At 39.9% G+C, this 12,782-nt stretch overlaps 1 protein-coding gene and 1 long non-coding RNA gene across 3 annotated transcripts in view; one reads left to right on the top strand and one right to left on the bottom strand.

Moving 5' to 3' along the window:
- The window catches only part of LOC125485282, a 159,589-nt gene that overhangs the window by 28,279 nt on the left and 118,528 nt on the right, over nucleotides 1-12,782 (bottom strand). The window lies entirely within an intron of this gene.
- The window catches only part of ppp1r32 (protein phosphatase 1, regulatory subunit 32), a 134,525-nt gene that overhangs the window by 25,357 nt on the left and 96,386 nt on the right, over nucleotides 1-12,782 (top strand). The window contains exons 4-5 of the mRNA XM_048607390.1: nucleotides 985-1,138; nucleotides 6,849-6,977. Of these exons, the coding sequence (XP_048463347.1) occupies nucleotides 985-1,138; nucleotides 6,849-6,977 (283 nt within the window). The remainder of the gene's footprint in view (nucleotides 1-984; nucleotides 1,139-6,848; nucleotides 6,978-12,782) is intronic.

The following is a 12,782-nucleotide window of genomic DNA, read 5'->3' as shown; positions in this document are numbered from 1 at the left end:
AAATTATCTTGTGGCGTACGTTGTTTTTTTTGACATGGCCTGAACACATGAGTGAACAGGTAGTGGTGTCTACCTACATCTCTCAGCCCCCAGCAGACAGACATACCCATGAATGGGCTCCAACTGTGTGCTGGAAGCCAGAAGAAGTTAGATGTCAATTGTTGTATGGATTTGTCTTTTTTCCAAACGTCAGAGAGGAAAGCCTTCAGAATGTGGCTGGGGTGAGGGGCAGGGTGCAGGACAGGGTGCTGAGAGGGGGAGCCAATGGTGAGATTGTGATGGGATCCATGTGGAGAGAATGAAAATCAGTGATTCTGTTCCAAAGCCCACATGAAAACATATCTAATGCAATACTGAGCCATAAAAATCAGAAAGGTCTTAGGTTACGTACAAATCCGTGAAGAGCAAAGAGCAAGGAGTGGGCCATTCAGCCCCATCAGCCTGCTCCCCCATTTGATAAGATCATAGCAGATCTTAATGTAATCCACATTACTGCCTATCCCCGATGACCTTTCACCCGCTTGCTTATCAAAAATGTAACCACCTCTGCCTTAAATGTAATCACAGACTCTGCTTCCTCTATCTTTTCAGAAAGAGAGTTCCAAAGACTCTCAACCATCTCTCTCACCGATTTGTGCAGCAAACCAGCCTTTAGCATGATGTTCGTGAAGTACATTTGTCCTCAGTGCCACTCTAGCTGAATGGAGTTGGTGGGTCATTAGGGAATGCAGGAGGGGGATGGGGAGGTACGGAATGTCCTCTCCAGCTCCAGCTTCTAAATACAATTCCCATGTTGTTCAAAGTGCATTTATGTAGGGAATGGATGAAAGTAAGATTGGGTTTCGGTAGTGAATAGTTGCAAATAACTATGGAATGACCAACCACCTTCAGAAGAGGGATAAGTGATGTAAAAGATAGTTGAGTGGATGGGTGGTGGTGAAAACTTGTAATATTGAATGTAACTATTCACATTTTTGTCTTTAGGCAGCTTTTGCGAGACAATTATAATTCAATAACCAAGAAGGACTTTGTGAAGTATGATCTCCCAGATGGCAAAGAAGACTTTCCTCACAAGTTACATTCTGTTGGCAGTGGATTCATGCGGAAAAAGCCACTGAACTTTCCCTACCTCAAAGATGTAAGAAAGTGGTTAAGAGTACTAAAGTTACTAGCTATGGAGCCTGTTTTTGCAATGGATTAGGCTCTGCCCTTTTATTCAGGAAGCCTAAGTTCAAATGCTGTTAAATTCACAGATAGAAGTCTTAACATAAAATTCACTAACAGAAACAAATAATCCCAATCCAGTATGAAGTTTTTGATAGTTCGGGATTGTTTACTGAAGTGAAAACGATTGTGTGGGGAATAAAAACAAGTACCATTGGGGCATAAGAAAGTCCTTGCTGAAGTTTGGAGCTGATGTACATTGCTGTAGTGAGGAAGAATTTTACTCTGCCTTTAGTACATTAAACCTGACCTGGAGTTGGTTGGTATCAAAACTGAACCCATTTATATGGATTCAGTTAAATTATTCAGAGTAGGTTTGAAAGGAAGCAACAATGTCAGTGTAAACTACGTAAATGTATAACTAAGATAGATGTTCTCAACAGCTTCTTTTTGCAGATACACTTTGCAGAGTTTGTAATATAGTCATTTACAGTTAGTGAGGATGCATTGCAAGAATCAAAGAAATTATCATAAGACCATACAAATTAGAAACAGGAGTAAGCCATTTGAGCCTGCTTTGTTATTCAATAAGATCATGGCTGATCCATTTTGTGGCCTTAGCTCCACTTTCCTATTTGACCTACAACCCTTAACTCCCTTATGGACAAAATCTGTCGAACTAGACCTTCAATATATTCAATGATGCGGCACCACTTAATGTCTGTGGCAAAGATGTCGAGAGTGTAACAAATCTTGAGAAAAGCAATTTTTGTCCCAAATGGGAGACCACTTATATTTAAATTATGACCCCTAGTATAGATTCCTGATTCCACCAAGGAAACATGCTTTCTCAGAATTTATCCCATCAAGGTTCCTCAGAATCTTATATATTTCCATAAGTTCACCTCTTATTCTTCTAAATGCCACTAAGTACAGGCCCAACCTTTTCAACCTTTTCTCAGTCATCTTCTTTGTGAACCTTCTCTGATCTGCTTCCAATGCAGATATAAATTGATCAGCAAGACCAAACTGTACACAGCCCTCTAAATCTCATCGGTTCCTTGCCCTGTTAAATCAAAATTTCCCCAATTTTGTACCACATCATCCTTGCAATAAATGTCAATGATCCTTTGGCCCCCTAAGTTTGAATGTGCACTTCTTGCAATTCATGTGCACAAGTACCCAGGTCCCTCTACACTGCAGCATTCTGTAGTCTTTCGCCATTTAACGAGTATCTTGCTTTCTTTATTCCTCTCACAAAATTGGTCAACCTCCCATTTTCCCACATCGTACTCCACCTGTCATGTTTTTGCTGACTCACTGCACCTATCTATATCTCTTATAAACTCTTTGTACCTCCCTCACAATTTGCTTTCCCGTATCTTTTGGTGTTGTCAACAAGTTGGCTTCAATATGGATAGTCTACTCATCCGCATCAATGTGAATTGTAAATAGTTGAGGCCCTAGCTCTAATTCCTGTGATACTCAGACTAGTTAAAATTCACCTAACCTGAAAATTACCAATTTATACTGATTATCTGCCTCCTGTTATTTAGCCAATCCTCTCCTAATATATTACCCCTGGCATCATGAGTTCCCATCTTACATTGTAACCTTTAGCATGGCACCTTATCAAAGTACTTTTGGAAATCCAAATACACACATCCAAAGATTCTGCTATATCTACTCTGCTTGTTACATTCTTGAAGACCTCTCAACTTGAGTTCTCTGCTTGAAGGCAGGGCAGATCCAGAGTGGCACAGTTCCACCATGGATACAATCAGGAGGCAGGTCCTGAATCCACCCCAGCCAGAATGGAGATTGAAGCACATGATGTTGTCATTGATCTAATCCACATTGGCTGTCTAGCCAGCTGAGCTAACCAGCACACTAAAGAGGCTGCGTTGCTTTTGCTTTTACATGCATGTTGTTGTCTGGAGGTATGGATAGCAATGATCGAGATTCCAACTTCTGGCCATCACATTACTGAGCAGGAATCACTTCAGTGTATAAAGTCTGCCATTGACTTTGTTGGAAGGATTTACTGTTGACCTGTATACCTGTTTGCCTGCATTCTGTACACAAATTCCTTGAACATTAATCGTGGAATGGGACTTGATACAGAATTTCTGATTCAATCCAAACATTACACCACAATATCTCTAAAGAACACTAAATGGGGTTATTAACAGAAAGGAAATAAATGTTTGAATGCTTATTCTAAATAATGCCTTACAATAGAGTTCACTACTTGTTTAATGTTTTTGTGGTTGTCTGGAGTAGAAAGCTTATGATTTCAGACACCTCCTCCAATGCATTCCCTCTGTTCTATGTCAATTCATTCTCCAATCATATATTCGGTTTTCAGATGTCATAAGTTGAAAGATGGACATAACAACAGGTTTGTGCTAAGCTGAAATCATTTTATCTGTCAGTAATAACCAATTATCATACAGCTAGTTTAACTTGCAAAGATATGAGTGGATCAACAATTTCAGTTGGAAATTGTAACTTATACCGATGCACTTGGAGGGTGTCTATGTATGGTCAGTGTAGTGATTGTAACAAGGTCAGCTTAGTGGACCTCATAGAATGAGTTCCCTAATTAGGGCTGTTAATCTGGTCCAATCATGGAGCCCTGGCTGACAGATTAAAAACAGGAGTGTCAGAGGTTCTGTTCACTCCGAGAGGTGACACTGAGGAAGCAGGACCAGTGTCAAGTACTATGCGCGTGTAAATGGGATACCAGCCACCGTGGAGTTATTTCAGTCAGTACTGCAGCACCAGTAAAATTGTATGAGTGCTTAGCACAAATCAGCCATTTAAGAGCAACAGGTTGAAAGGCAGCGTTTTGTGGCATGCATTTCTTTTAAAAGCTATAGGAGGATGGTCTTAACCTGGCAGCCTCTGCCAGTTTTTGCATCTCGCCAGACCTTTTGAGTATTGCACACAGTGTGACGCTGGCTGCCTTGCAGGAGAGTGCTCCTGGTATCCTCCTGGAAGGGTTCCTTCACATGGTAAACAGCACAATGTTCTTGCAGCCATCTCATGGAGAGCATATTCAATGAACAACCTATCAAATGTGTGGACACAACACACTTCATCGTTTGTCTGTAGTTTTTCTGTTTTCTAGCTCCATATTCGTTTTGGTTGCCATTGGTTTTGACAGTCATTCTTTCACCTCAGAAAGTTTTTGGAAAGGCAGAAAGATAATTTTTGCTTTTGTACACCCTTTGTAATGGATGAACCATCTTTGCCTCTATGATGTATGTACTAATAACCTGTCATAGCACATCTCCTTTGCATTTTACAAAAAGACTTGGTAGAGCTGTTGACGTGCAGTTTCTCACCATACCAACTTCCAAGTACAAGGTTTCACACATACTGGAGGAACATGGAGTTAGACTGACCTCTAAAACTTAGTAATTGTTGGACATATCTTGTGTACGTAAAACTTAATGTGTTACCTTCTACCATCTGCAATTGTAATGCAAAACTGATCTCTGAGTTTCAACATCACCATATAAGGAACATTAAAATTAACACAAAATCATATTGAAGGCTGTAAATGTTAATACATTTCTGGCTAGACACATTGAAGTGAAATAAACATGTCCACAGTGATTAAAAGATTTGCTCAGATTTTTCTGCTGGAAGCGAGTCTCAGGAAAGCTCGTAGATGGTTTTCTTATATTATTAAGCCTTTCATTTCCTGCTTTCTAAAGAGTTCTGGCTTTGTGACTGATAAAAGCAAAGGGGCATACAGCAGAGATCATCAGCATAAAGACACCCACAGGCTCCAAATCCTTTAAGTTTGCTGTACTTAACTCAATTAATCTCTATAAGTAGAATTTATTAACTTCATAAGGAAAAATAACAGTCAAGAAAACTCAAATTATTCCATTTAATCTCATTATCATCCATTTTAGATGGAAAAACTGACTAAAATTCTTTGATTTAAGTTCAGCCTTTCTCGTATTCACGCTAAAAATATGGATCATATAACTGTAATCAACAGACAGAAGAAAAGAATAGCATAGCCATGGGAATATAAGTCATCTAAGGTTCATTTTTCATGTTCCTTACTGGAAAGTGGGAGCACAATTGAAAATTGTTTAAATTTTATCTACACTTCCATTCCCTCATTAATGAAACAATCTTAGAATGATAGAAAAGTATAATTAAGACACTTTATGATGTATATGTCTTGAATACTATTTTAATCCAGTTGATTCTTAACATTGTACTTCAGTTGAGACATCCTAGGATTTGTGATAGTTATATTGTATCAGTAATGAGATATCTTCATTACAAGGATAGGCTATAGAAATAGGAATGCTTATGCCAGAGAGAAAAAAAAAATCCATGATATAATCTTACCGAAGTATTTTGCATTTCATCACACAAGTTCACAAGCCATAAAATAAGGCCTAGAATGCAGGAGCAGAGATGTACTGCTGTAAAAGGCCCTGATCAGACCGAATTTGGAATATAGTGAACAGCTTTGGGCCCCGTATCTAAGGAAGGATGTGCTGGCCTTGAAGGAGGTGCAGAGAAGGTTTACAAGAATGATCCGGGTGTTCTGTACTTGATGAGTTCGGAAGGATGAGGGATTATCTCTTTGAAACTTCTAGAATACCGAGAGGCCTAGATAGAGTGGACATGGAGAAGATGTTTCTACTTGTAGGTGAGACTAGGACCTGAGGACACAACCTTAGAGTGAAGGGACGACTCTTTAGAACTAAGATGAGGAGGAATTTCTTCAGTCAGAGGGTGGTGAATGTGTGGAACCAGTGCTGCAGAAGGCTGTGGAGGCCATGTCATTGAGTGTATTTAGGGGAGAGATAGATAGGTTCTTGATTTGTAAGGGGATTGAGGGTTACTGGGGAGAAGGCAGGAGAAGAGGATGAATAGGAGAAACATACCAGCCATGATCGAATGGTGGAGCAGATTCAATGGACTGAATGGTCTAATTCTGCTCTGAAATTTTATGGTCTGGAGAAATAATGGGTTGAAGCTGTGAAGAAGAAAGGGAACAAAAAGTCAAGGTAAGAATTTAACTGTGTTAAAGGTAGGGTTCTGCACAGACTCTGCAGTTTCAGGTAGAAATATTTAGATGAAAAGAAAGGATTTTGGAGATTGAAAAGCTGAAATAGTGTATAGGACTTTGACACTTTGGAGCTGGCAGTTGTGGAAATGATCAGGAGTTATGGCTACTTTAGTGGAGAGAGATAGAGGTAACTAGTCAGGTCCATGACCTTTGCCAGAAGTTAACTTTCTCCACAAAACAAAAAACTGCCTGACCTGCTAAACATTTCCAACATTTCTTTTTGTTTTTATTTCAGAGTTCCATTGTCTGCAGTCTTTTTGTTTTGCCTTTGGGAGTGGCTGGTTAAACCAGAAGACCTCTTCTGGCCCTACACATTCCTGTGATTTTATATTCCTGATAAAATAACGCAGAACTAATGCATACAAGATTTGATGCATGCGCATTCAGTCAAAGCATTGTATTATGGGGTTTGGCAGTATGACTTTTCTCAAATTTAAACCTGCTAAGGAGAAATTTTACAACAAAAAATTATTCATAATGGTCTTCACCTCATGGGCTAATCTGGATAGTTGACTAATTAGTAAGCTATTGTGAATAAATTAACTCAAATATTTAACTCATTTTCATCATGCAGATGAAAGAAGCCCATATTGACACAAGGGACCATGGACCATTCTCTATCACAGGGATTGAACCTAAACACATACCCTTCCTACAGCAAATTCAACCACGGGACTCAGTGATGCAAGAAAATGGAGGTTATGTAAGTACAATAAGTCATTGGTGGATGACTGGTGCTATTTATTGAATTCACATGATTTCTTTACTGACTATTTTCAAAATAACTCTCAATCCAGGTGCATTATCATTTGTTGTTCAATCATGCAACTTTTTAAAATTATGAATGGTGAAATCTGAAGTAGTCATGTCATGTGGATATGCATCATTTTCTTACCCATATCTCTAGAGTAGCTGTTGTGCCTTTCCCTCTTCATCCTATCACTTAAAATCTGTGGGAATAGTTCATTTAGTAGTTTCATTTCGAGCACTTGTCATCGATTTGCCTCAATTCCCTGGGAGCAGGCTGGACTGTGGGCCACTACCTGGGCAGTATGTAGGGCATTATTCACTGATATTAATAAAGATTGTCATGCAGACCATGTAGATAGCAGCCCAGACTACTGCCTGCCTTTGGGGAAAACAATTCCCTCTACTATTCATTTTTAACCTTTCTGCATCAGCGTTCCAAAAATCAAGCATGGATTGTAGGATATTATCTTCTAATATTGTCATGAATTTAATTGACACACAATGCAACAACTTTTACTAGAAGGGAAGTTGTAGCTTTTCATAGAATGTTTTCAAGTAAGTACAACTCATGACAAAGAATTAACCAGGTTCATTGGGAGAAAACGTCATGGAGTCAGTCAGCATAGCAACAGGCCATCGACATTCCACATGCCTATGCCAACCAACAAACACCAAACTAGAGTCATAGATTCATAGCGGTATACACAGCACCAAAACAGACAAATCTAGTCCAATTTGCCAGCATTTGACCCATATCCCTCTAAACAATTCCCATTCATATACCCATCCAGATGCCTTTTAATTGTTGTCATTGTACCAGCCTCCACCACTTCCTCTGGCAGCTCACAGGCCTCTGAAAAACAACCCATCACCATGACTCTCTTCTACCTTCAAGCCAGTTCTATCCAAATAGCTAGTTCTCTCTCTATTCCATGTGATCTAACCTTACTGACCAGTCTACCACGAGGAATCTTGTCGAAAGCCTTACTGCAGTCCATACAGATCATGTCCACTGCTCTGCCCTCATCAATCCTCTTTGTTACTCACACACCACACTCAGCGTGAAAAAGGTGTCCCTTAGGTCCTTCTAAATCTTTCCCCTCTCACCTTAAACCTATGCCCTCTAGTTTTGGATCCCCAGGTCCCAGGGAAAAAGACCTTGTCTATTTATCCTACCCATGCCCCTGATGATTTTATAAACCTTTGTGAAGTCACCCCTCAGCCTCCGACACTCCAGGGAAAATAACCTCAGCCTATTCAGCCTCTCCCTATAGCACAAACCCTCCAACCCTGGCAACATCCTTGTATATCTTTTCTGAACCCCTTCAAGTTTCACAACATCCTTCCTATAACAGGGAGACCAGAATTACACGCAGTATTCCAAATGTGGCTTGACCAATGTGCTGTACAGCTGCAACATGACCTGCCAACTCCTATATTCAATGCACTGACCAAACAAGACAAACATACCAAACACCTCCTTCACTATCCTATCTAACTGTGACTCCACTTTCAAGGAACTATGAACTTGTACTCCAATGCCTCTTTGTTCAGCAACACTCCCCAGGACCTTGCTGTTAAGTGTATAAGTCCTGCCCTGATTTGCCTTTCCAAAATGCAGCACTTCACATTTATCTAAATTGAACTCCGTCTGTTTCTCCTCGGTCCATTGGTCCATCTGATCAAGATCCCATCGAACTCTGAGGTAACCTTCTTTGCTGTCCACTACACCTGTCATCTGCAAACTTACTAAGCACACCTCCTACATTTACATCCAAATCATTCGTATAAATGATGAAAAGCAGTGAACCCAACACTGATCCTTGTGGCACTGCACTAATCCCATTTACCTACACTTGGTCCATAGCCTACTATGCCTTGGCATTTTAACTATGTACTCATCCAGATGCTTCTTAAATGTTGCGAGAATAACTGCCTCCACCACCCTTTCAGGAAGCATGTTCCATTTATCTACCAACTTCTGGGTGATTTTTTTTTCAGATTTCCTCTAAACCACTTACTCTTCACCTTAAACTTGTGTCCTCTGACCTCAGACATGTCTGTCATGGGGAAGAGATTCTCATGATCTACTCTGGTTATGCCTCTCATAATTTTGTATCTCAGTCAGATCCCCCTCAGCCTTCTCTGCTCCAAGGAAAGCAAACCCAGCATATCCAGTCTCTCCTCATAACTGAGACTTTTCATCCCAGGTAATATCCTGGTGAATCTCATCCTTATGATTGCGTGATAATCAGAACACAGTACACAGTATTCCATCCGTGGCCTAACCAATGTTTTATATCCTGTCCACACATCACATGTGGTTCTCCTGAAAATCCTCAGGCTTTAAATGGTATTCTTTTGAATCTGCTGTTGAATCATCATCCATGACACGGGTTGATTTAAGCACCAAAGAATATCTCATCAATTTTCAGGCATTGCTTTTCTATCTCTTCAAGTGTCGGTATTGTTTCTTATTATTTACTTAGATTACATAGATTACAAAAGTTCTCTTCATTTTTGCTCAGACATATGGTTTCTTTCCAAACATTCTGGTGAATAAACAAAACTCTTTTGTATCTTGATTTTTGTCAAGCTAACAGCTCCATGTTCTTTAATCAAGAAACCAAAGGTTTCAAATTTTTCTCCTTTTAAAGAAGTTACTGAAAATCAACAAGAAAATTTCTAACATCTTCTGCTCAACCAGATTCCGTAATCTGTGCAAGAGCTGAGGGCTGGAAATTCAACTTCAGCTGACATTGACACCCATGAAATTCTCTACCAATTCCTAATTATTTCTTTCTTCCCAGAAAGCAGTGATTCATACAATATGCCACATAATAACAGTCCAGCTCCATAGGTATCATCACCGCTCCAGTACTGTATCTCAATGGTTCTGTGTGCTTTGCAAACCTGGACAGTGTACACTGGGAATCTGTTCAGTGATGGAAGTATCATAGCTAAGATTTATTTTGACTTCATCCTTCATCCCATGTTTGAGTTGTTTCCAGAAAAGGTCAATGTTTACTGATGAAAAGAGAAATCCCTTTATTTTCCACTTCCTATTTCAGAAACACAGACTAATTGTACCACGCAGAGATAGTAGGAATTGCCAATGCTGGAGTCAGAGATAACACAGTGTGGAGCTGGAGGAGCACAGCAGGCCAGGCAGCATCAGAGGAGCAGAAAAGTTGATGTTTTGGGTCAGGACCCTTCTTCAGAAATGGGGAAGGGGGAAGGGAGCTGGGAAATAAATAGAAAGAAGAGGGGTCGGGCTGGGGAAGGTAGGTGGGATGGTGATAGGTGAGTGCAGGTAGGGAGTGGTGGAGATTGTTCAGTAAGGTGGGAGGAGCGGATAGGTGGGAGAGATGATGGACAGGTTGTATCAGGTCAAGGAGGTGGGGATATGAGGGAGGGTTGGACATGGGATGAGGCTGGGGGTGGGGAGATTTTAAAACTGTTGAATTCCATGTTTAGGCCATTGGGGTTTAGGCTTCCGATGCAGAATATGGGGTGTTGCTCCTCTAGTCTACAGATGGTGTCATGCCCTGGCTGAGATCAACCTAAACAGCTTAAACTGAAGTTGGAATCATTTTTGAACTTTTTTTGATGTCACCTTACTACATGATGCATATACCATTAAAATGATCAGTGAACTGGACCTCCAATAAATTCGTGTTCTTTGGTATTTTTGTTTAATAGTCAAGTATTGAGAGTACTTTTTTGGTTTGATTTATTGTAGTCGCATGTACCTAAGTATAGTCAAAAGCTTTGTTTTGTGAGAGTACAGGTAGATCATAGCAAACAAGGACATACAGATCATAGGTTGATTCGACAGAGGAAAGCATACAAGGCTACAGCTACACACAAAGTATTGTGGTGTGTGGCATAATACCTTCCTCTTTTATTTCGTGCTGTGTGATAATGCATCTCACACTTAAATATAGAATAGAAATAGACTGGTGTAATTTTTGTTTATATTGTTCTTTATTCTTTTTAAACAGTAGATCTATATTTATGTTGTTGTTTTCTACATGCAAGCAGATTAGATATATTAGGCTAAGAATTTCGTGTTTATCATGTCTGGAAATAAATCAAAGTTGGTAATGTGAAAAAAATGACCAAAAGAAAACCCAATGAATTGTATAATGTCTGATGGAAAAGCAGAGCTGCTGCTCTTGCTTGATCTGGCTTAAATGTGACACCAGCCTCACAGTAGTATGGTTGATTCAAGACCTCTGAAGTTGCCCTGCAAGCCACTCAGTTCAAGAAGATATCCCACTAACAACAGCTTAAAGAGATGTGTGATGAATTGTTGTAGAGCTATCCCAATCTAAAGAATGTGGTATGATTATAATAGCAGAAAAGCTAAAGGTATGTCCTGTACATCACCTGAGTATGTTTGGACCAGGCCCACAAATAGACAGGCTGGTTGGTTAAACACAACCTGGAGGGCTAAGGATCTTAGATAACAAGGTGTAGAGCTGGATGAACACAGCAGGCCAAGCAGCATCAGAGGAGCAGGAAAGCTGACATTTCGGGCATAGACCCTTCTTCAGAAAATTTCTGAAGAAGGGTCTAGGCCCAAAACGTCAGTTTGTTATCTCAGATTCTCCAGCATCTGCAGTTCCTACTATCTCTGGGCTAAGGATCTTCTTTGCTTTGATCACTTTATTGAAACTGTCACATATTATCCCCTTGGTTTCAATCTTCCAAGATAATGGATAATGCTCTTTGTTTACTACTTGGTAAAGTATGGCACAAAGGAATGACTATGGCATATCAGGTCTTTCAAATGATCGTCCATCCTTCAACTTTGTTTTCTTATATTCTCCATATGGGGTGTGGTTTTGTGGTTGCTGCAGCCTAGATCCTGGTTTAGGACTATTGGCAGACTGCTTTATTATATCTGATCCAATAGTAATATTCATGTTGCCATCACTCCTGGTGAAGATGACGTCTAACCCATTAGCCCCAGCTGAAATCTGCCAACAGCATTGGTTGTAGATTGAACTGTCATACCTTACTGAAGTAGCAAGCTAGAAATCAAGAACCACTATTCCCAGTCTGCACAAAATTTATAGACTTTATCAAAGTACACCAATTCCCATATTTTCCTGACTTTAAGACCAAAGTTGACACAAAGCACCAATTAAGTACTTCATAAGAATGACCATTTATTGCAATATAAATGACATATTTGACATATATCTCTACTAATTAAAAATCTAACCCACTTATATACTCATCGTCTACATACACTTATAGACAGACATTGATATATAGACAAATCACTGGTGTTATGCACAGTTGGAAGACTGGGAAAGTAGTTCAGTGGTTCCAATCTGCAAGGATCATTGAGATGATTCTTTTGCTAATCAGAATGCTGTTTCTCAATCTTCTGTCTCGATGTACTTCCATTTGTTTGCAGGAGGCACATGACGACTTCTTCGCACTTATAAGCCTTTGACTTATCAACTAAAAGTCACCTCATACTACAACTGTTGAAGATAAATAAACTATCTTCACACTTGGAAGATGCTTTTGACTGCAGAGAAAAGAGACAGCTACTACTTTTGTGGAGCTCCAAGAACTTTTGCCAAACATTCACACCCACAAGCTGTTTAGCTACCTGGAAGCCAATAACCTTGTTGTTGCAGGCAGAGGACTTTTTTCATCTGTAAATGGTCACTAGTCCACAAACCATTCAGCTACTTGTTGCTAGCCAAAGCTTCATTTGTACATATCCCCCTGGTCC

Source organism: Rhincodon typus, chromosome 17 (assembly GCF_021869965.1).
Source record: "Rhincodon typus isolate 14 chromosome 17, sRhiTyp1.1, whole genome shotgun sequence".
NCBI lineage: Eukaryota > Metazoa > Chordata > Chondrichthyes > Orectolobiformes > Rhincodontidae > Rhincodon > Rhincodon typus.
The sequence above is the reverse complement of the archived record's forward strand: the minus strand, read 5'-3'. Positions and strand labels throughout refer to the sequence as shown.